General features: G+C 43.4%; 1 protein-coding gene across 1 annotated transcript; it reads left to right on the forward strand.

Annotated features, from left to right (window-relative positions):
• Positions 1–1,772: 1,772 nt before the first annotated feature.
• NUS1 (NUS1 dehydrodolichyl diphosphate synthase subunit) lies at positions 1,773–18,405 on the forward strand. Its single transcript, XM_084516207.1, has 5 exons — positions 1,773–2,373; positions 10,512–10,634; positions 12,973–13,125; positions 17,360–17,459; positions 18,175–18,405. Exons 1-5 carry the CDS (start codon positions 1,980–1,982, stop codon positions 18,263–18,265), a joined length of 861 nt encoding a protein of 286 aa, XP_084372333.1. The 5' UTR covers positions 1,773–1,979; the 3' UTR covers positions 18,266–18,405.
• Positions 18,406–25,728: the final 7,323 nt, after the last annotated feature.

The raw sequence follows: 25,728 nt of genomic DNA on the forward strand, positions 1-25,728 counted from the left end.
ATAAAAACCCCATAAATAAAATCCTGCAATACTGCAAGATGCTATTACCTGTAGTCTGGCATTCAACACATTTAAACTCAGTTTGAGATGGAGAGTTACACTGACGTGGGTAATTTCTCAGGATTGTTTAGAGATCCTTGCTTTTGAAAAATGAATTTCAGTTTTCCAGAAATACTTTCCTCTTTTATTTATTTTAGACTATTTTAAATGACATTAGACTAAATTAACTGAGCTCCAGGCAGAGCACAGAAGGCTCATCTAGCAACTACAACAAACAGAAGAATCAGTCCTGGTTAATGAGATTTAGTACTTGTTCCAAAGTTAATTAATAGCGATGCATAAAAACACTGGGGTGAGTTTGACCCATTTCTATGACTGTAAACAGAAAAAGGGATATTCTCAGGAAACAGCTTTCTACCCCTGCCAAATATCAGGATAAGGTCCAATGAGACAAAGTTATTTCAAGAGTTTATTTTGGTAGCTGAATAGCTAATTGACTACCGCATAGCTCCAGTTGCAGTATGTATAATACTTTGGGGTTCACACACTGCAAGTGCCCCCTTTCCCTGGTGGGAACCTTCCAGGCTTTTGCAACACAAAAGGGCTCCACGCATGCATCATCTCTGATGTATGTGCAAATATTATCAAGCGATTCCCAAAGCGCTTGAAAATTAAACAAAATTGGAATACCAAGACCACTAAAACCAGTGAATTACAAACAGTAATCTAAGGGGCTTCCTGGCAGTTCATAAATCTCCACTGATAAGTAAGGAGCAATAACACCAGCAAATTACTTTTCAAAGCAAACAGTTTCTATTATTCTTTATCTTCTGCTGGCATTCAGTAACCGAATAATCACTCACATTCATAAAGTCTGTTTTGCCAGATGTCAGAGTGCAGCTAGTTCGTTACAGCACCGAGGCAAAAGAACTGGTGCTTGGGTTTCTTAGGCACCCAAACATTAAGCTGCACAACTTAAACAAAGAGACGAAAGTTAATTTAGGTTTACAGTTCAACTTTGGAATGTGTCAGCAGCTATGCTGATGGTAGGAGAAGATTTAGATGTTTATGGAACAGCACATGCAGCCCTAGCAGTTTCAGTGTTATTTCTGTTGGGTGTTGCTCTTTGTTGGGTATTGCCTGAGGATGATTTATTTACTTTCTCAACACGAGAGAACATTTTCATGGTACAGAATTTCTCATTTGATTTTGTATTGATGGAGCGTTTCAGTAGAGTGCTTTAGGTGCCTGTGACGTTTGAGCCTTCCCATCTGTTTGGGAGCACTTGAGAGCTCCTGCTCCATGTTTTGCTTGTGAGGAACTGAGCTTGTGCCTCCGGGGCTTTTGGGCTGGGGGTTGTTACAAGGCAGGGCAGGAAGGCTCCAAAAAACGAGGGGTTCACGTAGGAGACGCAATTCTCCCAGGTAGACCTCCTGGACCAGCTGCCGGCCGTGGGCAGCCCCCGTGGGCCCCCACAAGATGGCCGCCCCTGGGGGCGGGGGCGCCGCCATGATGGCTGCCGGGCACACCTGGCTGCCGCCTCCCGCCCTCACCATTAGGCCACGCCCCTCTGCCTTAAGCCCCGCCCACCAGCAGCGGGCCCCACCCATTGCCCTTAGGCCACGCCCCTCCCACCTCCTCCCCTCCCGTCCCCTCCCCGCAGCGCCACGTCACTCGCTCCCCGTGGGCGGAAGTGACGTAGGCCGAGCGGGCGGCCAACGGCGTGCGGGCGCGTGTGGGGGTGAGAGGGGAAGGGGCCGGGACATGGCGGCGCGGGCGGCGGCAGCGGCGGCGGCCGGGCGGGGGCCGCGGGCTCCCTGAGGCGATGGCGGGGCGGGCGGCGACCCCCTCCTGAAGGCGGCGGCACCCCCCGGCCTTCCCCTGCCCTTCCCCTGCCCCTCCCGGCCCGCTCCGCCTCGGAGCCGTTAACCGTTGCGGCCGTTGCAGCCGTTGGCGCCGCTGCCGCTGCGCGCGCCCCCATGAGCGGCGCGGGGGGCCTGGCGTGGCGCGCGCTGCACGCCCTGCTGCGCGCCCTGCTCTGCCTGCAGCGCGCCCTGCTCGCCGCCCCGCGCGCCGCCGCCGCCGTCGTCGCCGCCTCCTGCGCCCTGCTCGCCCCCGCCGCGCTCGCCCTGCGGCCGGCCGGCCCCGCGCCGCGGCGGGAATGCGGCGGGGGGAGGACGAGGAGGAGGAGGCCCCGCGGAGCGGCGCTGGGCCGGCAGCGCTGGCGGCCCGACGGGAGGGCGCTGCGCAAGCTGCCGGTGCACGTGGGGCTGGTGGTGACCGAGGAGGAGCCGAGCTACGCGGACATGGCCAGCCTGGTGGTGTGGTGCATGGCGGTGGGCATCTCCTACGTCAGCGTCTATGACCATAACGGTGAGTTATGCCTGGCCCCGAGCTGGACAGAGCCCCTGGCACCCGGGCGCCGTGCCCTTTGGGTCTGCTGGTGGAGAGCTGAGGGCTTTGTGTGCTTACGGGTTGAGTTTAAGCAGGGTATGGGCATCCAGGACTGGGTGTGGATGTTAGTAGCCACCTGTCTTCTTGCATTTCTTCTCCTGGGAAGAGACAGTGCTGACAGGTAGTTGAACTTGAACGGGTATGGCCTGCTGGTGTGGTGAGATGAAAGAAATGGTCTGCATTCAGCATAAGCCCCTGTGGTACATGAAGCTTGAGTTAGCCCTGGGCCAGCACCTGTGAAAGCTCTGGTGGTGTTTGTGTCTGATCTGTGTTCATTTGTTCTTGGGTCTCAGGTTTGAGGCCGTCACACTCTTTTGTAAATACCTTGATTCCACTTCACTCAGAATCATAAAGATTAGATCTGACTTTCTTGTCAGAAGCAATCTGAGCAAGCAGATTGCTCAGATTCTGTGCAGCAATCCTGAAAAAGTCATCCTCGTGCTGTTTCCTGTTGAGGAGATGAAACCAGCCGCATTCAAGATTTCCTTAGCTGAACTTCCTGCCCAGCTGCTGAGGGATAATCTGCAACTGAGACTAGGCAAGCTTTCAGCTCAGAAGAGCTGGTAATCCCAGGGATGGATGGCCTCCTATGTTCCTGTCCTCTCTAAAGGAGAAAGCTTCACACTGAAGATCTTGGTGCGCTTAGTGTCAGTGGTGGGACTGTCAGACACCAATGTTCAGCTGTTGTTTTGAGCCACTTCTGATGGCCATCTAGAGATGTCATGTAAATTAGACCAGCTCTGTATATTTATGGAAGGTAGAGGTATCATCTGTAACACTTGTCTTCTAGTGGTCTTTCAGGAGAAATGCAGCTGTGCATCCTACCAAATAGGTGATATCTGTTGTGATCAGGGGAGCAAAAGCACCTGAGGAGGCCTTTCCCTGAGCATAGGCTTCTGTGTTTTTTTCTTAATGACTGCCACTGACAGCTCTTGTTTGTGTCTGGTCTTTCATATGAAATACATGACTCAAGTGGCCTGACTTTCACCAAACTTTCCAAGATCTTTATAAGTACCTGGGCTTAATACCAGTCACCAACTTAAACTGACCTGTGTAGGGTAGTTGCAGAACTTGGTTATATTGTGTTTCAGTGGGAGAATACTTGCTTCCTCGTTTGGAAGCCAAGCAACAGTATAAAATGTTTGCCCGTCATCTCAAGGACAGAGAAGACAGTGCCTTCTGAGAAGCCATTTATGTGTTGATGTTTTTGCTCTCAGCTTGGAAAGTGTTCAACCAGACCAAATGGAGCAGACCCAGTATTGGTAGTAAACAAGAGTAGGAATTTCCCTCATGTCCTGAAGAGAGACTTGAGGGTCCCTGTATTTTCTGTCAAACCTCCAAGTATTTGCAATATTGCCTATTGTTTATGTACACTTAATCTCTTCAGATCTCTGCATTGTGCTCTGCAAATATGTACGTGAGCTGACCTGAGGAACAGATCGAGCTGAGAATCACGTTTCTTAGTGCTCTTGCTTTTCAGATTTGAATGGTTACAAAGTGAACAGCACTGAGCAGGGAAACGGCACTCGCAGCCGCTGTCACTGAGATCCTGTCTGGAAAGGAGATGTCAGCACTTCTATCACGCATGTTTTCACTGTGGAAAAGCTACTTCTGCTTCTCCAGAACACGTGCTGAGATCCAGTCAGATCCGAGTCTGACTGTTACAGGACTGTAAAGATGATGGCCAGAAATGACGAGGTTATGACCTCTGAAGAGGATTGCAGTTGACATAACCTTGCAGAACAATTGTCTCTGTCAGCAGTTCAGAAATAAATGACTTTGTGTAGAGTTTGTTTGCTGTTCCCATGTATTAGTTCCTAGCACACAACTTAAGCATGGGTGTAAGTTTTGTTAATACCCTTAAAATTTGAAAACGTAGGTGTGATCTCATGACTTCCAGCTCAGGAAATATTTTTCCATAGCTAATGCTATTAGTTCCTTCAATATGCTGGTTTAATTAGCAGCTTGCGTTCCAATTTGTTGGTACATAATTGATGAAGGCAAGCCTTAATCCACAGCAATGAAGTAGTTTTAAATCATTAGCTTTTGCCAAACTCTCAGACTTGATGAGACTAGCCTGCTATTACACATCCATGTTCTTCACAGGCTTTCAGAGCATTTCCTGGGATAGCAGCCATATCTGTTCTGCACAGCAAAAGGAATTTGAGCCTTCTAAAACGGTGTCAGAGAGTGAGCTCTGAGCAAGTAGTCATTCACATGGCTTGAGTGTACCGGGACTGTTGGTGATAGCAGGTATTAGCCTTTCTCTCTGTGCTAAGCCCCTTACGCTTCCTGGATTGAACACTGCTTCCAGATGGGCTTATGGCTAAGTAGGGCGTTGTAGTGCCTTGCAGACTTGTTGCTAAATCCAGTTCTGAATGGTAGCGACGGATGGAGGGAGCCCTCAGCAGTAACACTAGTAAGTGAAGCTGAAGAAAATCACTCACTGTGTGCTGCCCTCAGTAGCAGAGGGTGAACCTTAGTTATGCTTTGCTCGTTTTCATCTTCTCAGGTGGTGGGACTTACCTGTGGTGTGCCGAGCTGCTGCTGTGGAGGGCTGTGCTCATACAGCTGTATCAGCCATCGACCCAGCAAAGGTGTGACCAGGGCTCTGCTTCTCAGTTAGATGGAGTGGAGTGTGCTTTGATTCTTCCTTCACTGCGTGCTTGTAGTAGTGAAATTTTTCTTGTTGAAGCAGGAAACGTTATTTACAGGACTGCTTTTCCATGGCTGTGTCCTCTGGAAGGAAACTGTTTTTGTCAGCTTCCTGTAGAAGGCTTAAATTAAAAATGTGACCTTAATTGGATCGCCTATGGGAAAAAGGGGGAAGTGTGGCATTCTTCTGAGAAGAAATAGCAGATAAGCTGGTTGTGTGTTTATAGTAGTGACTTTCTGTATTTTTGACAAACTGACTAAAGAGAAGATACCCTTTGTTCTTCAAAATAAGTAAGTGCATCCCAGCTCACCCTGGTGTGTTGCAGCAGCTGCACTAGTAACTCTAAGGGCAGCTTGTCTGCAGTTAACTGAGTCTCATGGATGATGGCAAGAGAACCCAGTATGGTACAGAGACACCAAGTAGTATTTGTGGAACCTTACCAGGTACCTGGCTGTCTCCTCTGAATCTGCAAAAATCAGTATTCCAGAAGACTGGAGTAAGAGTCCTTGCATAATGCAAGACAACTGTAATACAGATAGCTGCCTTGTGCCATAATAAATGTGGTGTGATAGGTCCTGTGGTGTGCAAAACAAACATTTTTCCCAAGTAGAACCTAAGATGGCATTCTTACGTCGCCTGGTGTTTAGGGGCCTTTTTCTTTCTCCCAATTTTCAAAATACTTTGTGACTATGCAACAAAACAAAGCACTAATAAGGTTTGTGCTACGGTGTGTGCCTTGATTATCAAATTCAGATTGACTAGTTCTTGATTTAAATAGGTTTTTGATCAAGGATTTATTTTTGTGGACTTCTGCATTCCCAGCCCTATTACTGGGTAGATATCCATCTGTGCTAGTCAAGATCTTATCTTGGAGGAAATAATGCAGCTCTCCCGCAGTCAGAAGGCTGTGGCTGCAGTTACGTAGCAGCAGCTGAGCCAACCTGTTGAGTAGCCTTTGACCGGTATTAGATACCTTCTCCTGTTAAAGTTATTTGCTAGTCATGAGATGTTCCTTGAGTGTTATTTCTGTTATCAGAAGCTTTCCTGAAATAGTCTGGGACAAGGCTAGAGCATTTTCAGGGGGCATGCAGAGCCTTGGCATTTCAATACTTAGAGCTCCTGAAGAGATGCTTCTGCTTGAAGTCTTGTTAAAGCCTGTAGTACTACTTACTCTGTTGAGAACTTGAGTTTCCTTATACGGGATTTAGCTCTGTGAGTGAGCTTTTACTTCTGACCAATTTTCTTTTAGAAATTCTTTGGAAGAATAAAGTACAGTAGGAAACCAGATACATTTTTATTAGCTGCAATCTAGACTTGTAGGCTCCCCCAGACTGTTTGGTAGTTGAGTAGATGTGATCAATACATAGAACTGTTTGTGTACTCGGTGTGCTCACTTAGATGGGGGAGACAAGTGTAATATGTATTATGGTCTACTAGACATATGTAATACGGCCTAATGCTAATCTGTACAAGGTGATCTTCTAACAGGCCTGGGTAGTATGGAAGCAGTAATATTTTGTCTTGCCTGCTGGTGAGCTCTTGCTGTCCAGGCACATCGCGTCCCTTCAAGAAGAAATGTGGGAGGAGTGGTTGCCTAGTGCTGCTCTGAATTCTTCCTGCTTTGTTAGCTATGGCTTCAGTGGCTTCAATTTGGATGAAACTGAAGTGACTTCAGCTATTTTCAAACAAGGCTTGGAGTTTTTTCTGGGATCTTGGAGTAGAAGAGCCTAGGCGTTTCCTAGCTCTTAGCGTCCTGTGAGGTCTAATGACACAAACCCTACTTTCTTCCACTAAACTGCAGCCAGCATGATCCAATGTGGGGATGTAGGCAGAAGTTGTTCATGTGTTATAACAGTTTCTTGCAAGTACGTTATTTGAACTGGGTTGAGGTCTGATGCTTCTCACACTGGATGACTCTGTTGGCACTGGAAGAGAGTTGAGGAAAAAGCAAGTATCTGAAATGCTATGGAGATGTGTTCTTCCCTATGCCTAGCTTTAGTAAGGTTCTCTTGTAGGGAAGAGACTCTTCTCCCGTGTCTTACCAGACTGTGCTGCTTTAAATAGCAGGGCAACTGAGAGTGTTGAACCCCATGGGGCTACCAGGCTGTGAGCAGGCAGTGGCTGTGGTTGTCCAGCTGGATGAGTGGCTGACACCATCTGGTGCTCCTCGGGGCCGGGGGTTCCCCCAGTTCTGTGCCCTGCTTCTGCTGCACCTGCAGACCTTCATGATCTGTTTGTTGGTCTCTAACTGATGGTCTCTACACAGCAGCACCACAGCTGATTGCGAATGGTGTGGCTTCTAACTACTCTACAGCAGAGCCCACGGCGTGTTATGGAAAAAGACCTGTGTAATGGCAGGGCTACGGCAGAAAGCCCAAGTTCCTCTGGTTTGCCTCGGCTGTAGAGTGGCTGGGAACTAACGATAAGTAGTGGGCTTGCAGCTTGTGCTGTAGAAAGAACTATACCTAGAAATAGCTAACACATTCTCAGCATTTGTTTTAAAAGAATAAAATAAATGAAGTTTTATATTCTTTTGCTTTGGGAGTGGTAGTGCTTAAATATGCATAATTCCTAACACACTTAACTTGCTGGAATATACACACTCCTCTAGCATGCTTTTCAGAAACAAGAATTATTTCTAATTAGGAATAGTGAAAATCTCATGTTTGGTCTATACCAGAAACCCTGGTAGTGCTGGAATCTTCCCTGCTTATCAGCAAACAGTTAACAGTAGTAGTAGAAATCATTAAAGCTCTCGTCAAATAACTTTCCTATTAAAATCATATTATGGGCTTGCTTTCAACTTGTATGGAAGGCTGAACAAAATTGGAAGGTAGTATTAAATGAAGGCTTACTTCACTGCCTTGGGACACTGGAGTTGTGTTATTGCTATAATTGCTATACTCACACTTTTTCACTATGTTTATCATGCATAAGTTAGCAACAGCGTCTTCAGAACTGGCTTGAATATATTTTCAAATTAAGTTTTTTAAAAATATCACCTTGTAGACACATTGAATTTCTGAGATGCTGTAAGGGAAAGGGGTGTGTATCTGAGCTACAACCACATGCATAATTTTTCACGTCAAATGTGAGTTTGGTCCATGTGTGCTGCTGCCTACAGCTACGCTATCCTGTGCAGCCGTAAGAAAAAGTTTCTTGTGCGTTGAGTGAGAAAAGAGTGACAGAGTGAAGTTCCCAGATGCTATTGATTTTAAATGAAATCCCTCTGATGTGCTTCGGGGTCATCTCTGCAGGCAAACTGCAGCTGTGTCAAGATTGGTGGATCAGTTGGCATTCAGTGCGGAGGTCCTTCTCAAAAGATATGCTACAAATGCACAATACAACTGCAACAGGCTACAGCTTACCTGCTATTCCAAGAACAAAATAGGACCTAGATTTGAACAACTAAGGAGATGGATGAGCTAAATGCGAGTAGAAGTGAGCTCTAGCTGATCATCACCAGCGTTTCATCGATGCATGTGGTAATGTCTTCAGCATGTACTGTGTGTGTAAAGGACTTCTTTGTTTTGGAGCTCAGTAAGCACCTTAGTTTGTTCTCCTGTCTGTTCTCCTCAGAGTCTTCATTTAGTAAAGAGCTGAAGAGCAGATCCTTAAATCTGGCCCACCGGTCTTTGACTGGAATAGCAATACCTTCTCATGAAAATGAATTGATGGTGTTAGTGTTGGGTGTGGAAGGAAACAGCAGCTGTTTCCCAGATCAGGAGCTTTCCCTGATTATGCCAACTCTTTTTGTGAATATTGAAGGTTATGTTTTGATCTTGGAGTGGCTGGAAACCAAGCGACTTGCTATAGGTGTGAGGCACACGCAGCCTTCTTGAAGATTGCCCTGAATTAGCAGCATTGTAGCTACACTGGTGCTGACCTGAAGTGTAAGGAAGACATTAAGTGCTAATGCTAGCGCAAAGCAGGCTCATCCGAGTAGTCCTATCCAGCAGTATTGCACAAAGCAATCTCATCATCTGCTATATATGAATATACGCTGGTAAGCAGGAGCACAAAGTATAACAATTGTGATGAATTCAACATCAGTGAAAGTGTTGTCTGACGCATGTGTCCATCAAGATTGCTACTGAGATTTGCTCAACTGTCAGTATGTGAAATCAGTTATAAGCATCCCTAAGATGTGTAATGAAGTAAGTTAAATCTTTTGCACGAATTGGCTAGGGTGTGAAGAAAAACACATGTGTTAACCACCTACTAGAACCTCGAATGAAGTCTGTGTAGACCCACGATCTCACTAGTATATTAAATGCATTCTATGTCTTCATGTTGCAAATTAACTCCTAATGTATCATGGTCTTAACCCAAAGCTTCTGTGCTACTTGGCCCACTACTGATGTGGAAACTGCTGTTTGTGGCAGCTTCTAATCCCAGAATCAGGTTGAGGTGATTAAATCATAAGCATGACTGGGAAGTTGGGTACAAACTCGGTGTTTCTTGAGTGGTAAGCTGATTGTGTGTGCGCATGCTTTTAGAGTGGTCAGCAGAAGTCCTTGATATAGGATCCCTGAATGAAACTTAAGCTCTTAGTAACAACCCCGAATGCCAAGTGATAAAGGCATTATCAGTTTCTAAGTAAATATGCTTAGCCACGCTCTTTCATTGTAAATATTTAAGCTTTAACACTTTACTATGGCTTGTGGTTAGAAATAGTTGCATGGCATCATTATTAAAAGCTAAAATGTACTTCAGAACAGAAATCCAAGTATGTTTGCCTAACCAAGTTCTTGTAGTCTCTTGTGCTCAAAATGCATCTACACTAAGTGTACAAGTATCAAGAAGGCCTTGGGGACTGCATTGCTCCTCGCAATACGTAGCTTGTGAAATTCTCATATTAGGAAATCTGAGGCATTGCAATGTCACCTGGCACACTGATGTAGCCTTCTGGCTCACTTTGTGGTGACTTGCTTTGATAGCCCATGGCCTTAATAATGTGGCAGTAAGCAGTAGTTGATGTTGATAGCGAATCCCTGGCAGAGTGGGGCAGCGATAAAAATCGGTGTTAAGGTGACTTGGTCTTCCTGTGCTGGTAGGGTATTGCTATTAAACTGGTGCTCAGCATACCAAGGACAGTGAAGTGATTCTTAAACTATCTGTTATGCAATTGCAGCTTGCTACTTAAACCAGGCTGAGTAGAAGAGGAACATTTTGAAAAAGAGGAACACATGAGAGTTGTCTCCCTGCATATGTTCCTGCAAGGTCACTGAAATTAGTCACGTGCAGTAGCATTTGCTTTGGATTCGTACCATACTCATGAAATCCAGTTAGAAACCAGCACTGACCGCCCGATTCTTTTTTCTTCCTGCACAGTGTTAGATTTGTTTTTGTAGTACTCTACAGAAGGTGGCTGACGTGCAACCTTTTTATTTTTTTAAAGGTATTTTCAAGAGGAATAATTCAAGACTGATGGATGAAATTTTGAAACAGCAGCAGGAACTCTTAGGACTAGATTGTTCCAAATACACCATGGAATTTGCAAATCAAGAGAAAGCTGATCAAGGTAAGGTGAATTGTGGCTGGGCAGGGAATTGGTATGACTTTAAATAGCTGTATATCAATCATAACTGCTTTTACTTAAGTACATTTCTCTGTACTATGACCTTTTTTTTCATAACCTACTGATTATCAGAACATGTACGGCCTTCCTGAGCTAGTATTAAACTTTCATTGTGATTGCTTGTTCGTAACTAATAGTGAGGTGTTATTCTTCCCTGCTCCTAGCAATCATTACTGCCTAGGTGAATCTTCCCTTTAGCCTGGGTATTGTGCTGCACACCTTAACGGATCAGTGTAGCTCAATTTCTCGTGGTTAGAGTGAGAAATTATCTTGCTGAGACTTGAAAGAACGCACTTGAGCTCGAGTAAGGGAATTGATGTTAGGCTGCAGTGCATGTACTTCCACCTTGCCAACCTTATGCTCATACGTCAAAGTTGGGAGGGAGAAGGGGAAGATCAATATCATTGGTTGCCATATTAATGGGTAACCAGGAAAGGGCTTAAAAATAATCTTTTGATAGTAGTTTTTGTAAGAAGTAGAAAACAAGAAAATATTTCAAGGTGAGCGTTCCTTATTCAATACCATCTGTTGTAAATATTCACTTTTAATGAAGTATGCTGATAGACATACATACTAGGAGTCCATGTAAATGTATTAAATTACTTTAAAATTAGGACTGTGCCTCAGAGGGACGGGCTGATATTTACAGCTTTCCTAACTACAATTTATCATATTTAAACGGAGCATAAGTTTTAATAATAGATTTAAGACAATCATATTTTTCATTTTTCTGTAAGTCTTCCTACTACATCTTGATGACAGAATTTTGCTTCCCCTACAATAGCGTATAGGGCAATGTGAAGTCCAGTGTTGTAGCATTAAGTTACCTTTGTAAGCACCTTAGGCTAAGACGCTAGCATTTACATGGAAACATCTGTGTTTAGCATTCTTTTTATTCCTGTGAAGGCTGAAATAACTAGTAAAGTGCAGAGTAGACCTGCTGTTAATGTCTTAAACTCTAGCATGCTTAGCTGCACTTACCTCAACTGGGATATTTATGTCCAGTTCAAATGAACTACTGAAAGACTTCTCAGACTTCCTGACTGAAAGGATACATTTAAATCTCAGGAATTTTTCGTACTGGAAGTCATGAAAAGCAGAGGTGTCTTCTGTTATCTTTAGATAGAATCCTTTATTCTTACACAGAGGGCTCCATTGCCAGACCAGATGCTTCATACTTCGAACAAACTGGTATCTGTCCAGTTTATAATAGGAAACAATTTCTCATTTCTTGCCAAAAGTAAAGCTACATGTCTTTCATCCATCAATACTGATGGGATGTTAAAGATTATTTCTCTATATGACAAGTAAATCGAATGTTTTCAAGAAAATTATTGTGGTGACCTTTGATAGACTGAGCTTTTTTGAGTGTTCTTATGACTGCATTCTGTCTTTTATAGTCAGATTCTGCAGTTTTAAGAAATACTGGGTTTTAAGTAACTGTGATATGTTTTGTATCAGTCTAATGTGTGCACAGATACAAAGCACAGTAACAGTGCTAGTATTTAACCCAGTTACCTCAAGCTGGGTTTAGTACACTGGTGATTTGTAGTCTGCAGCTTCCTTTGTAAGTCTGCCTCCTAGGTACTGTATCAGAATGTACTGTGACGAAAGTTGTGTTGGGTGAGAGGATTCCACTTCTGCCTCACAATAGTGTAGACATGGATAAGGTTGTTGTGAAATGTCCTCTTTAATTACAGTCATAATTACAGACTGATGGGTAAATTCTGGTACTATTACCTAGTTTCTCTGTAGTAATCTTAGATCAATATTGCAACTCTTGCATCAAGGATGAAGTGCTATGGATATCCTGTTATCATATTCAGGGAGGGCCTCGACTTACTCATACTGTCACATGAATGTTCAAAGTAGCTGTTAAAACACCTTCCTCATATAGGATAAGAATTGGATTTTCTTTTTCTTCACTGAACTGCAAGTCTTTCTGCATTGCTTGCCACCCTCAAGTCAGTAGCTCTGCAGCCTGGTCTTACTGCTTTTGCCTGGCAGCGTGATAAAAACCAACGTAAATTCCCTGGAACAGTCTCTGCATTTCAAGAACAACTTTAATTAAACGGCATCTCACAAGACTCCTCAAAATAGTTGCTTCAAGCTTGCTTTTCAGTAATACAGCAAATCTGGATGTTTCTTACCCGTTTCTGTAATAGCTGGATGATGTATGCTTCTGACTAGTTGTACAATATATGAAGTTACTTTCAGTATTTAAAGCACGTTCAAAGCAACCATATTTCTGTTGCTTTTAAACTGTGTTTTGTACTTTCAGTTTTAAATTGCCAATCTACATTGAAGGTGCTGTCTCCAGAAGATGGAAAAGCAGACATAATAAAAGCTGCTCAGAACTTTTGTCAGTTGGTAGCACAGCAGCAAAGAACATATACAGACCTGGACGTGAACGAGTTAGACAACTTGTTAAGTAGTAAGTATGACAGCGTCTGTGGGGAGGAGGGGATGTTAATCTGTGTTCTTATCATGATAAGCATTGCTTTCAGACTTATGCTAAACCTTTCTTGATTTTTTTTTTTTGCTGTTTTCTGTTTAAATAAAGAGCCTGAAAGGAAACCCTAAGCTAATTTGGGAGTCTGATCTTTACAGAACATCCCACAGAGCTTGTAACTTATGTAATGAACTTTCTGAAAAAAGCACTGCTGAGATCAGTTGAAACTAGATTTATACCTAAGATTAATTCTTTAGAAGATAGCAAGCTGCAAGCCTGTGTGAGTCTTTTTCTAGATTTAGTTAGGGGAATTAAAGCTCTTTCTGATGCCGAACTATTGCCCTGGGTGCAAATGATAGTGCACTTGCTGATCTTTTGCTTCAATGTAACTCATGTTAGTTATTTCCATTACTAATCCATGCAGATCACTGACTCTGCACTGAGGTGCATGGCTGCATGCAATAGCTGTGGAAAGGGCAGGGGTGCCCTCGTCTCACATGAAGGAGGAGCAGTTTAGATAAAGCCTTCAAATTCCTTGTCACACTACAGAACTGGAATACTTCTTTCCTGGAAGATCCATGCATGTTAATTGTGACTGGCTAGCCTGGCAAGGTTTGAGTTTCAGTTAGCACACTCGAACTTGGATTTCTGCAGGCATGCTGTTAACATGTGGTTTCCATTAACTGGAATCTGAGTGTTTTTTTTTCTCAAATAATTGATCAGCCGAATTGCTGGGCAGATTGACTGCAGTGGGAGTTGAGACGCTATAATCTTAATGTCAAACTAAATTCTATCCCTTCAGCGTACTGCATGATACTTCCTCACTGTAATGGAGTGTTTAAACAGGTGTTTAATATGACACCTCAGGGAGTAATGTAGATGTCTTAGATAACTATTATACCCCAAAGGTGACTTAAGGAAGTGAATAATTGCTTCTCTAAAACAGTTGCTCATTGGCACCAGTTCTTCACAGTGATGCCCATGTATGTGTTTTGGCCAGTGCTGCTGAACTGAAGCTTCTCAAACACGTGTTTCTGATCTTCTATCCTTGTACTTGAAGTGTCTGCATATCTTAAACTTTAGGTCTAGTCTGCGTAGCCTTAAAAATCAAGCAGATGTATTGTTCAAGTAACGCATGATAGCTGAACACAGGAAAAGAAATCTTGATTTTTAGACTGTCAAAACTGTAAACTTCTCAAAGTAGGCAGCTTAACCTGTTGCTTGTTACTAAGCATAGTACCTATAACTAGTACTGCTTATTAATTTGCTTGGTTTTAATGTTTAGGACAGTTGGAAAACCATTCTTCGATGACCAATTTAGCTGTTGAAACTGCTTGTTTTAGTTGTAGTCGGGCTTAGCTTCCGTGCATCCTTAATTTCAAGGTATGGAATGTGAAGGTCTGAGTTGCTGATCTAAATTGAGAGGGAATTCTGAAAAAGCAGTATTTGAGTAGCTATGTTCTTAGGGGTCACGGTGACTTCTGTAAATCTTTCTTTTTTTCAGATCTTAATTTAAATACCTGGTAACGTAGTTTTATAATTCCTCAAGTTCAGGATGCTGTTATCGAAGTCTGGTTCTAAAATGGTGCAGTTCTGGGTTGTCATGTGGAAATTTGGGGTTCTTTATCCATTCTTGCTCCGATTCTTACAGCCTGGGTTTTCTTCAATGTAAGTGAGTGTACTTTGTTCTGAGCAGTGCCTCAGCTAGCCAGCTTTTTATCAGAAAAGCAGGTGCCACTGCATTACAGTATTGTCTCTGCTTGCTGTCCACCTTCCCCGTACAGAATATGATTACAAAGCTGTAAGTTGCCCTAAAAAATCTATGTGGAGAAGGGTGGTGCTACCAACTCTACAAACTTTCATGTTTTCCTTATAGAATTCCTGATATAGAAGGGATGTTGCCAGATTCCTGTCCCTTGGTTGTCCAAGTCTTTTGGCTTTCTGTTCAGATTCTGCTCTCAAATCCTTCTGTCTTTTGTGTGCTAAACTTGAGCACTTTAACCTTAGCAGCTCTGAGAGTGTTGCCACACATAAGTAGCTACATTGTCATGTTGATATTTGAAGGCAGAGAAATGGATACAGGGTGGAAAGCACAGTACTGTGTTTAAATAGGCTGTTCTGACAGTAATGCTACAGCGTCCGTTCTCGTTTTGCTTCTTCAGATAGGAACCAGAAGGAAATATTAGAATTAACTGGGCTCTCTGAAGGTCTTTTCCTGTTTGAAAAGTCATTGCAGTGTTGAAGATCCTGCTGCTGAACTGGCCAGCTGAGGAGTACTCAGCTTCTGAATCAGCTGATGAGTAAAGCTGTCCGCTTCCACCAGAATCCCCACTTTAAGTATTCACTGCTTCCCTGCAAAGCTGTTTCAGACTAACATACTTGCTTCCCAACAAATCAGCAGCTTCTGCTTTATGTTTCTCTCTTTGAGATAAGCTCTGAGTGGTGGCACAAGGCATTCTTGTATCTAAATACTTCATTAGAAACGCACACACTTGGGAAAATAGCTTATTTACCTCTGGCAGAAAGATTACTATTGCAGTGATTCAGTGACAAGGGAGGATGCAGACTTTTTTGAAATTTTGAGTTTCAAAACCTGGGGGGAGGGAAATCAGATGGGACCTTAATTCCCTGTTTTGTTCTTCCAGTGTAAGTTCCTCTGTGAGTAATTTTAGGCTTGTATAAGGTTCCTGATTGCTTAAAAAAAAGTGAGAAAATTGGTAGATAACATCTGAAGTGGGTATGGAGTGGGTAGACAGCATTAAGCTTTTCATCTGCTGAAGGCAGAGATTATGCAGCCTAAGCACTCCTGCAGTTAACTTGTGGAATTAATGGATAATGGGAGGGGTAACGGGACGTACCGTGCAGTACTTGTGACTAGATGCAGCCTTGTAGCAAAGTAGGGCTATGAATGCTGGAACACTTTTTCAGGTGAGCTGGGTAGGTGCATGAAAGCCAACTTACTTTTTTGGTCCCCCTTGGTGTTGTTTTCCACAAGTTGCCCTAAGCAACTTGCAAGAATTAGCAGAGAAAGCTGGACTAAGACTGTTCTACGCTTATTGCCTGTCGGTCAGAGCTAGGCTGGAGTAGTTTAGGCATGGCAGAAGCGTATGGAAGGTGGATAAAGTCATTTGGCCACTGATTGCCTTCAGCCTCAGAAGATCAGCAGGAAGCTCTCATGTTGAGCAAGACAGCAAGCTACTGAAAAGTTAATTAGCTTTACTTACCTTGGGGACACTTCACTGTGTATCAAACCACAGTATTTGGTCTTATCTTTTTGGGGAATGAAATGTAGCTTTTTGGTTTTTAAACACCTGTTCGTATGCACAGTTCCAGAGCCTGGGCAGAGCCTGGGTCATCGGAGTTGGGATTAGAGTAGCTGAATAACAGTGACTGGGGTCTTAAGGTATGGGTAGTAAGAATGTGGGCACCTAGCGAACTCCTTTAGCACCATCTAGACCTGCCCTGGGGTGGATCATGCTGTCTGCTTACTAACAGGAAGAACAAGGTAATGGTGTGTTTTTTTTCTTTTTTTTTTCTCACTCATCTAACCAGACAGATGTCACCTGCAACAGTTTGTGTGAAACTTTGTTGTAAAAGTTGTTTTTTAAACTGCATGGCTAGCTAAATACGGAGAGGTCTAAGACTGTGGATCTGACAGGATATTTATTACAAGATGTTTTCTTGATAGTCTGATATCAATTTATTTTTTCAATGGAATCTGAGGGTTTTTTTTTTTTAGTGGTCCTTTTAATGTATTTGACAGCAAATCCACGTTAAGACTGTAGTAAGTATGGGTCAGGGTGCAGCATGTTCTATGCTACTGAAATCAAGTTTGCTGAGACAGAACTAGAACAGGTTGGTTTTAGCAGCAGTGTTGTTATGGTTTGCTGTTATTCAAAACAATCCAACTGCTCATATCACTGCCTTACCAAGTCTTAAACTTCTGACATAAAATCCATCTGGGCCTGCAGTGAGTGGCTAAGCTTTTGCTCAGTTAGTTCTGTTCAGGCTGTGCAAGAATGTGCAAGAACAGTCTGTTCTCTTGACCTCTTAATTATTGACTCCTCAGGAGCTTTATTTTATTTAAAAAAAAAAAAAAAACAAAAAAACAAAAAACAGTAACAATGCATTCAATTAAAAAACAGATGCTTTAGGACTTAAAATAAATAAATAACCTGGTGAATTTGACAAAACCTAATTTAACTTGTTCTTACAGGTACAAATGGATTTCCAGATCCTGATTTAGTCTTGAAGTTTGGTCCTGTGGACAGCACATTAGGGTTCCTTCCATGGCACATCAGACTGACAGAGATCATGTGAGTTGCTTATAATTCTTGTGGGAGCAGGTTGAAATATCTTACTAGTCTTTAATACATCACCTACCTTACAGAAATAGCCATAAGAAAAAATGTCTAAACAAAGATGTCCAGAGTTTGATATGAGGATTTAAGAGCTGTTAAATGAGAACCTGTCATACTTCCAGGCTTTGTTGCTATATCAGTCATCATTAGACAATAGCAAGCTTTACTTCTCAGGTTTAACAAACAACTTCTGCCACCTTCTAGTCTGAACAACTTGATTCAGGTTCTGTTGGGGTTCCTTACATGTTTTTTTGAGTCCTATGCAGGTTTCTATTTCCTGTATAATATTATTGCATTATCCAATCAGACAGATGAGATGATAATGCCTCTGGATTGCTTTGCCTCTTTGGCAGTAACTAAACTGACTGTACATGCTGTATGTCTCATACATACATGCTCTCAGAGAGCACTTATAGGACACTTAATGTGTGGAAAGACCTTTGCTTCTCCAGCTCTTGCACAAATTGGAAGTGCTGTATGTACCTCAATGGATAGGCTTTTTTTTAAGTCAGAGGGTGATGCAATACTGGCAGCTAGTTAGGGAGCTGTATGACAACTACAGCATTGAGAATAACTTTTCCAGGTTATGAAGTAGTGGTATTCCTTACTGGCCATATACATCGTATGTTTATAAAAGCTTATTTTAACTTTTTCTAACTTGCTTTCTCAGTTCTTTGCCTTCCCACCAGAACATCAGCTATGAAGACTTTTTCTCTGCCCTCCATCGCTATGCAGCCTGTGAGCAACGCTGGGGAAAGTGACTGTTGGCTGAGCGCACTGAGTCATGCTTTCCACAGAAAGGGATTGATGTCTGTTTACAAGCACCTGTGACCCATAAGTCTGGTTCATAGTCCTTTCTTAATTTATCAACCAATTCAATAAAGTGTCTTACCTTTCTAAAGAGTCTGTGTGAATGCGTGAGAATACGTGGGGAAGGGGAGATTCACAGGTTTGCTTGATGAAAATGACAGTTGCTGCAAGCAAAGCTGGTCAAAGCTGAATTAACCTCACTTTCATGTCCCAGTGACCAAAAGAGCATGTAAAGATTTGGTTGTGTCAAACTCAGAGGATGATGTAAACAAGAATTCTGTCTCTGGACATTCTTAAATCTGAGGAAGACCTCTCATGTGCATCAGCTTTATATTTTTTTAAATTATTCATGGTCAGGATTTCAGAACTTAATCACCTGGTTTACTATGTATTTACTATGTAATATGTGAGTTTCAGAGGTCAATATTGGTTCTGTTAACTATAAGAATAGGCTGCTATTTAGCTGTCAGGGCTGAGCCAGCAGTAGGTATCAAGCTCTAGAAATATGGAAAAGGTTCCATAAAAAAAGAATGTCACTTCTGTGGTAAGTGGATTAAGCAGTCTGCTTATTATAGATACCCATCCTGTGCTTTTTTTTTTTTTTTTTTTTTTTTTTTTTTTTTGATAAATGCATAGTATTCTTACAGCCTTGAGCGAAGCTTCTCCTACCATCAGGTCAGTCTTCCTTGGGCATAAACAGTACTGTGTATTGTTTATATATGTTTCCACATAAAATTCTAGCCTGAGGTGACAAACTAAACTAGCTAAGGCTCTGGTATCACTTGCTGAAAAATCTGAAAATGCACTGGTCCACTACCATGGCTGATGCCACTTGCTTGTTGTGCTTGTGTACCCAGCAGGGGAGTCTGCTTAAACCCTTTATTAGGTTTGTCCTGACCTGTGCATTAGAAGCTCAGACAGAAGTCTGCAGCAGACAAGAAATAAGGTCAAATGAAGCTGCTCTACGCTATCTCAACTGAGATAACTTAAATAGCAACACTAGCTAGAGTCTTCATCGTGGAATGTCCTATTCTAGTTGTGCTCCTAGTATTGAGAGTAATCTGAAATTAAGTCTTCATAGCAGCATTCGAGCAAAGCAATATCTTCAGAGCTGTATTACTGGAGACGAACATTAATATTTCAGCCTCCTGCCCTGCAGGCTGTGGAACTATGATGCTTCATTCTGGAAGTATGTGGGTTTTTTTTCCCCTCTTCAAAATGAGCCTGGCTTTATCTCCTTCAGGATAGGTATGTCACTAGGAAGGAAACCCTCCCCTTTTCAAAGGGAGTTGTGAGATTTTAAATGAATGTTTGCTTCTTTGTGAAACAGTATTTTAACTGTTGTAGCTTGATTAAAAAAGTGTTCTAAGACTGCATAAACTTAGCTGCGTTTTTTGTCATACTAAGATCAGATTGCACTTACAAGAGTTCTATTTTGTCTCATGAAGGAAATGGGGATGTTTAATCAGCTAATGCTTCTGACATCAGATAACATTCCCTATGAGCTGGAATGCCCTTTGCAGGTCTCCAGTGTTCACTGGTACTGTACTGCAGAGCAGATGAGCAGTCACGTAGTGTTTCCTAGGTTTTGTCATTACCACAGGAAAGCGTTCTCACTGAATGTTAATTTTTTTTTGTGGTGAATGGTGAGCCTGTTGTAGGGGAATCTTGAGTTCTAAAGTTTAACTGCGTTACGAATTTTGTTTTATCAAAATGTAAGGTGGTGTATAAGTTACCATATATACATCTTACTGTGTCACTAAAGCAGTTCTGGTGCTGGCAGTAGAAATATAAAATGGGAAAAGCTTAGTTTAGTTCTCAAAAGTAATCTATTTTTGATATTTGCATCAAACTGCCAAAGAATACTTAATACCTGAGCTGCCACTGGTCCTCAGACTCCTGCATATCTCAACTAAAAGATGTGTTTTATGTCGTAGACAGACCTCATGGTCTAGGATTTGTCTACAGAGGGATGCTTAATGAAACTAAAAAATGATTAGTTCAGCTGCATTTGATTCAACTTAATCAAATCTCTTCTGATGGCGAGTTTAATTGTGAGTAAGTGTTCCTCGTGGAATTAATGTAGTTGAACTAATCCGTGTATCACTGAGTTGGGATCATTTTTACTGTCCCTGTGTGGGCAATCTTCAGTGAGCTGTGCCAAATGCACTGTGCATATCCACAACTTGATCTCTGAATGTATGTCGCTGCAGTGAGCGCCTCTCCCCAGCTTGTTCCGTGTGAAGGTCTGTGCTCCAGCTGTGATGTCTGTGTGGCTGTAGTCTCCGGGTACTTGTACATACTGTGTAAAACAAGTTTTTATGATTAGGGAATCAATTTATTGAGTTTTATTATTGAAAGTTAAATCTGAATCTGTAAAACAAGAAAACCAATAAAAGACTATAATCTTTCTACAGCCTATGGTGATACATGAATACTTTTATAGTTCTGGCTGGGGAGCTGTAGCCTTATTCGTGTTGCTACACTACTCTGGGAAGTAGGGAACTTTACATTTCATGCTCTTTTATACTATTCTTAAATCATTTGCTATGCTGTAAGAACTGGACAAGTTTTTTATTAACCACTCCCAATTTCTAAGAAGCTATTACGAAAGCCTTCATAATAAAAGCATTTACTGTAAATCTCTTAGTCCTGGGGACTTGCTAAATTTGTTCCTGGCTAATAAAAAGCTTCCTTCCTCTCCCTGCTCCTGAGTCAGTCCTGAGCCATGAGCTGTGCTGGACTTCTGCCATTTTTCTGGCTTGGAGCAGGGTCGAATAAGGGTGTGGAAGATACCTCTGCCATCTGAGTGATGCCTTGGGAAGCCATTGCTTAGGCAGGGTTTGGAGAAGCTCTGAGTCACAGTGGCCCTGAGCCAGCAGCACACCCCTGCTATGAACGGGAACAGGCTGGGGCTCTTCAGCCTGGAGAAGAGAAGGCTTGGGAGGGATCTAGCAATGTGATCTAGCAACGTGGTGGGGGTGGGTGGGGGAATAAGCACAGCTTAGCAGCAGGCTGAGGCAATAGGCACAAACTGACTGCAGGAGAATCCATCCAAACATCAGGAAAAATCTTTTACTGTGAAGGTTGTCAAATGCTAAAGCTGGTCGTGCAGAGAAATTGCAGGGTCTCCATCCTTCAAGAACGACACAGGTGTGATCCCTCAGTGTGTGGCACTTCCGTGTTCACTTGTATTGCTCATTGTTTAATCTGGAGGAAAGTGATACGTGATACAGGAAACAATTGAGACTGGACTGCTTGGAACAGTGCAAGAGCATGCTGGCTGCTGATAGTGGTAAGTTTTCAGTAAGTTGCAAATTAACACTTCGGTTCTCTGTCAGCAGCTGGGGTTTTGAAACCATTCTTTACTCTTTTGTTATTTCACGATGGAGATTTTTCTGTTGCCTCTTCACATATCCTTCATTTTTCCCCCTTTCCAGTGATACTGGCATGATGTTTCTCAGATACGCAAGCTCCTGATAAGAAAACTATAATGTTATTGAAGTGTATTTGGTATGCCTTAGATACAAAAAAATACTTTACCAGTGGGCAGTGAATGCAGAGAGAGTTGTATGGCTTTTTATCACGTTGGCTACAACATGGAGTTGTAGGAAGGCTTACTTTTGTGGTTACAACCTGCTCATAAAGGCAAATACTAGCTTCCAAACTGGAGCTGGCTCCAGAGCAGTGCTAACGTGGTGCTGCTGGGCTCTCCTGCCTCAGCTGGTTTTTAATAGAGTCGGTGCCAGTGGCTCTCCATCCATAATGCAGTTAATTTGTAATTTCAATACCAAGGAATATTAGAGCTGGCTGTACAGTGGAAAATTAATCCTCGCTTGCCCCAGTCGTAAATGATAGCCCACATTTACAATAACTATTACTCTCTTAAATCATTCAGGTTTCTGCATCTTTTCCTGTTCCCCTTGTGGTGATGCACAGTATCTGATGAGGAGTTAAAGGAGGCAGATGAGGTTCTGAAATAGCTGCTCTGCAGCAGGGAGTTTGGGGAGATGTCCAATAGTAAAGTTGTTGAAGGAAATAAGCCTACAGTTCCTGAAATTGTAGTGCATTTTAGGACTTGTTATTACAAACATGCATTGACCAACTGTACAGCATGCAGGCTTTGCACCTGCTTTGCCAGCAGGGATGTGCTGCCCGTTTGGTTGAACCAAATGACCTCCCGAGGTCCCTTCTGACCTCGACCATCCCATGATACTCTGACCTCCCCTGGGTCACAGCCCCCCAGTGCTCACGGGGCACTTGCCTGGAAGGAGGTTCTCCTTGATGCTCCCGAGCATTTAGTGCAACAGCAGCAGCTTCAGCGCAGGAGCTATCAAGAAATTAGAGAATTAGGTTAGTTCTAGGTCGTGCTGTGCAAAACCTCAAAACTAGCTCTGCCATGAGGGTTACCATTTGTCCAACTTTCCCCACACCATGAATGACCAAACAGCTTGTAGCCATCTTTTAGAAGCTAAGCTGTTTTAATAAGCTCAAAACGCTAAAACAAATGAATCAAAGGATGTGCTTTAAACCTCTGCACTGCTTTTTTTTTTCCTCAGATCTGCCAAATTTAAACAGAGACTTGCAAACGTTTCCTCTGCTGTATGTTCATCTTTCTTAAATGATTCAGGATCTCACTGAATTCTATTGAATTAATCCATGGAGAGCCTTAGGATTATTCCTTAATTGCATCCAAAACAACTTTTTTAGGTGATGAATAATATTACGTGTTACACAGAAGCATGCCTCAACCTTAACTTTGAAGCACTTCACAAATTAATGTTTAATGAAACTGTTTGCCTTGAGGTTTTTGCTGCACTATCTAACTGGCTGAACGCTAGCACAAGCAGGGGCCATTTCATCTCCCGGACAAGCCTTGCTGCTTTAATGCGGCATGTGCTTTCCTGCTGTGTCAAGCCAGTTTTCAGTACTGCTCTTCTCTGTCCATGTCTCCCTGGCCTGCAAAAATACTGTGTGTCTCACTCTGCAACAGAAACGCAACAGCAGCCTCAAATGGATTGATCATTTAGAAAACCTTGTTTATGGGACTGTTTACTTGAGCTAAAAACATGGCTAGTATGACAGCTTTGTAATATAGCTCACGTGAGTGCTAGAGGTCTGGTGGCTGATAAGCAGGCCGATAACACTTGTTTCTCTTCTTGGCTGCAGGTGTTTACTGTAATTTTAGCGGAATATTTCTGAGTCAGCTATCAAAGGTAAAAGCTTCCCAGGCGACTTTGGATTCTGTGATTCTACAAAAGTTGCCTCTGCTGGTGGGGTGCCTCATAATTTTGAGAACACAAAAGTGTCTGAAAAGGGCTTTTCAGAGGGTCCTTCTCTGCCAGTGCCGGGAGAGTTGTTAATCTGATTTAATGTTTAAAGCAGAATTCCAAGCAAAATCTCTCATATTTCTATTGTGACGGAGCAGTTGTGGTGTTGGAATTGGTCAGGATCCCAGGAGGGTAAGTATCAGAGAAACAGCAGTCTCTGGTGCACAGCTAAGTTCTGTGCTGGCCCCAGTGCTGGATGGTGTGGTGGCACTGAAGGAAGCAGCATGTGACAGTGATGAGAGTGACAGGACTGCAGAAAAGCATGGAAAGACAGCTGGAGGTCACTCAGTCCAAGCTGCTGCCCAAGCTTCAAGGTCAGACCAGGTTACTCAGGGGCTGGCCTGGCTTTCCCTTTGTAGTTCTTGGGCACTTTAAAACAAGCACTTTGCATCATCAGGATGGGGAAACTCAAGCACAGAGGGGTGAGGGAGGCTGTGGTCACCCTGTGGGTCAATGGCAAAGCACGTAGGGGGTTTGGGTTTTCCAAGTCCTTTTCTAGTGCTCTGTCCCTGCCTTGTCTCACTTGTAAAGTTGAGCTGTGGTAATTCAGTGCTCAGAGCAGGCAGCTCTCAGGTGTAAAGGGAAGGCTGAGAGAGCTGGCGTTGTTCAGCCTGGAGAAGAGAAGGCTCTGGAAGATCCTGTAGTGTCCTTCTGGTACCTAAAGGGAACTTCTAAGAAAGGAAAGAGGAACAGTTTTTACCAGGGCCTGTACTGTGACAGGACAACAGGTAATGGTTTTAAACTAAAAGAGGGTAGGTTTAGATCAGAAGTAATTAGGAAATTCTTCACTCAGAGGGTGGTGAGGCCCTGGCACAGGCTGCCCAGAGAAGCTGTGGATGCCCCATCCCTGGAGGTGTTCAAGGCCAGGCTGGATGGGGCTTTGGGCAGCCTGGGCTGGTGGGAGGCATTCCTGCCCATGGCAGGGGGTTGGAACTGGGTAGGCTTTACGGTCCCTTCCAAGCCAAACCATTCTGCGATTGTTCTTTGCACTTGGAAATTGGCAGAAAGTCTGAGACAGGTTTAGTGAGAAAAAAAGGAAACCGTGAAAGGACTCGACTGCTCTAAGCGGTGGATTACAGGTACAAGTACTTATTCTCACCACCTGGTGAAGGAAGGCTTCAGAGAAGAGACCAAGCATTTTGATGTGGGCACCCTCAAATCAGGAACATTGCCTGCTTTTGGTTTTGGAGAGGAAGCGCTGAGGCTGGACTTTCACAGACTTAATTTGCAAGCGTGAATAGCTTATGTATTTTAAAGTAGTTTTGCTTGGTGGAAACACCTGTAACATCCCTCAAGCTCCATCCAGCACCCCCTGCAAGTCCCACAGACCAGCTCAGGAGCTTGCAGGTGGCTGCTCCCCTCTGCAGGTGCTGTGTGGGCTCAGCTCATTGCCTACAGGTGGCTTGGGCATCAGCCAGGATCGTGCATGGCACTAGTGATGGTGGCACTGTGTTGGCAGGATTCCCCCCAGGCTGCCTAACAGTGCCAAGAACATTTCTTGCCTCCTGGCTTTTTTTTTTTATTGAAGCTCTGTATGGTTTGCATGAGCCTCTCTGTGCAGGTATATTGTGGAGACATAAAACAGCATCTATGATCATGTTCACTGGTTAGTAATTCTCTCCACGCAGCTATGTCTGACCGTGTTTTATTTAACTGGCTGGCTAGGGAAAGCTCTGCCTTGAAAGCCTGCAGCTCCTCCAGCTCAAAGCAATTCAAGGCGCTTCTCCAAAGACTTTATTGGCTCAGTTCTCTGACTGCTGGTGCCGAGGAAGGAGCTGGGCACAGCCTGGCTGGTCCAGCTCAGTGGAAGGCTGAGGTGAGGATGGTGTCTGCTGGGCCCTTCCCAGGTATGGCCACATCTCCCTGCCTCCACTCATTGCCTCGTCCTCACCTCTGCAAAACCCCACATCTCCTGCGTGGGCTGGAATCCTCCACCTGGCCCTGTGCCCCTCCCTTGCTCCCAAATGACATTTTGTGGTTGTTTTGGTTTTGGATTTATTTTTCCAAATAAATTGAGAAGTTGGCTTACTTTAAAAGGGAGCTTGTGGTTCTATTCATAGCAAGTCTTTAAAATACTTGTGGCG

The sequence above is a fragment of the Aythya ferina genome (genome assembly GCF_964211825.1).
Source record: "Aythya ferina genome assembly, chromosome: 3".
In the NCBI taxonomy this organism is placed as follows: Eukaryota; Metazoa; Chordata; class Aves; order Anseriformes; family Anatidae; genus Aythya; species Aythya ferina.

Coding starts and splice junctions, on each gene's coding strand:
- NUS1 (XM_084516207.1), top strand. CDS start 1,980: ATGAGCGGCGCGGGGGGCCTGGCGTGGCGCGCGCTGCACGCCCTGCTG. Junction 10,635..12,972: donor TCAAGAGAAAGCTGATCAAG/GTAAGGTGAATT, acceptor TTGTACTTTCAG/TTTTAAATTGCCAATCTACA. Junction 13,126..17,359: donor GTTAGACAACTTGTTAAGTA/GTAAGTATGACA, acceptor TTGTTCTTACAG/GTACAAATGGATTTCCAGAT.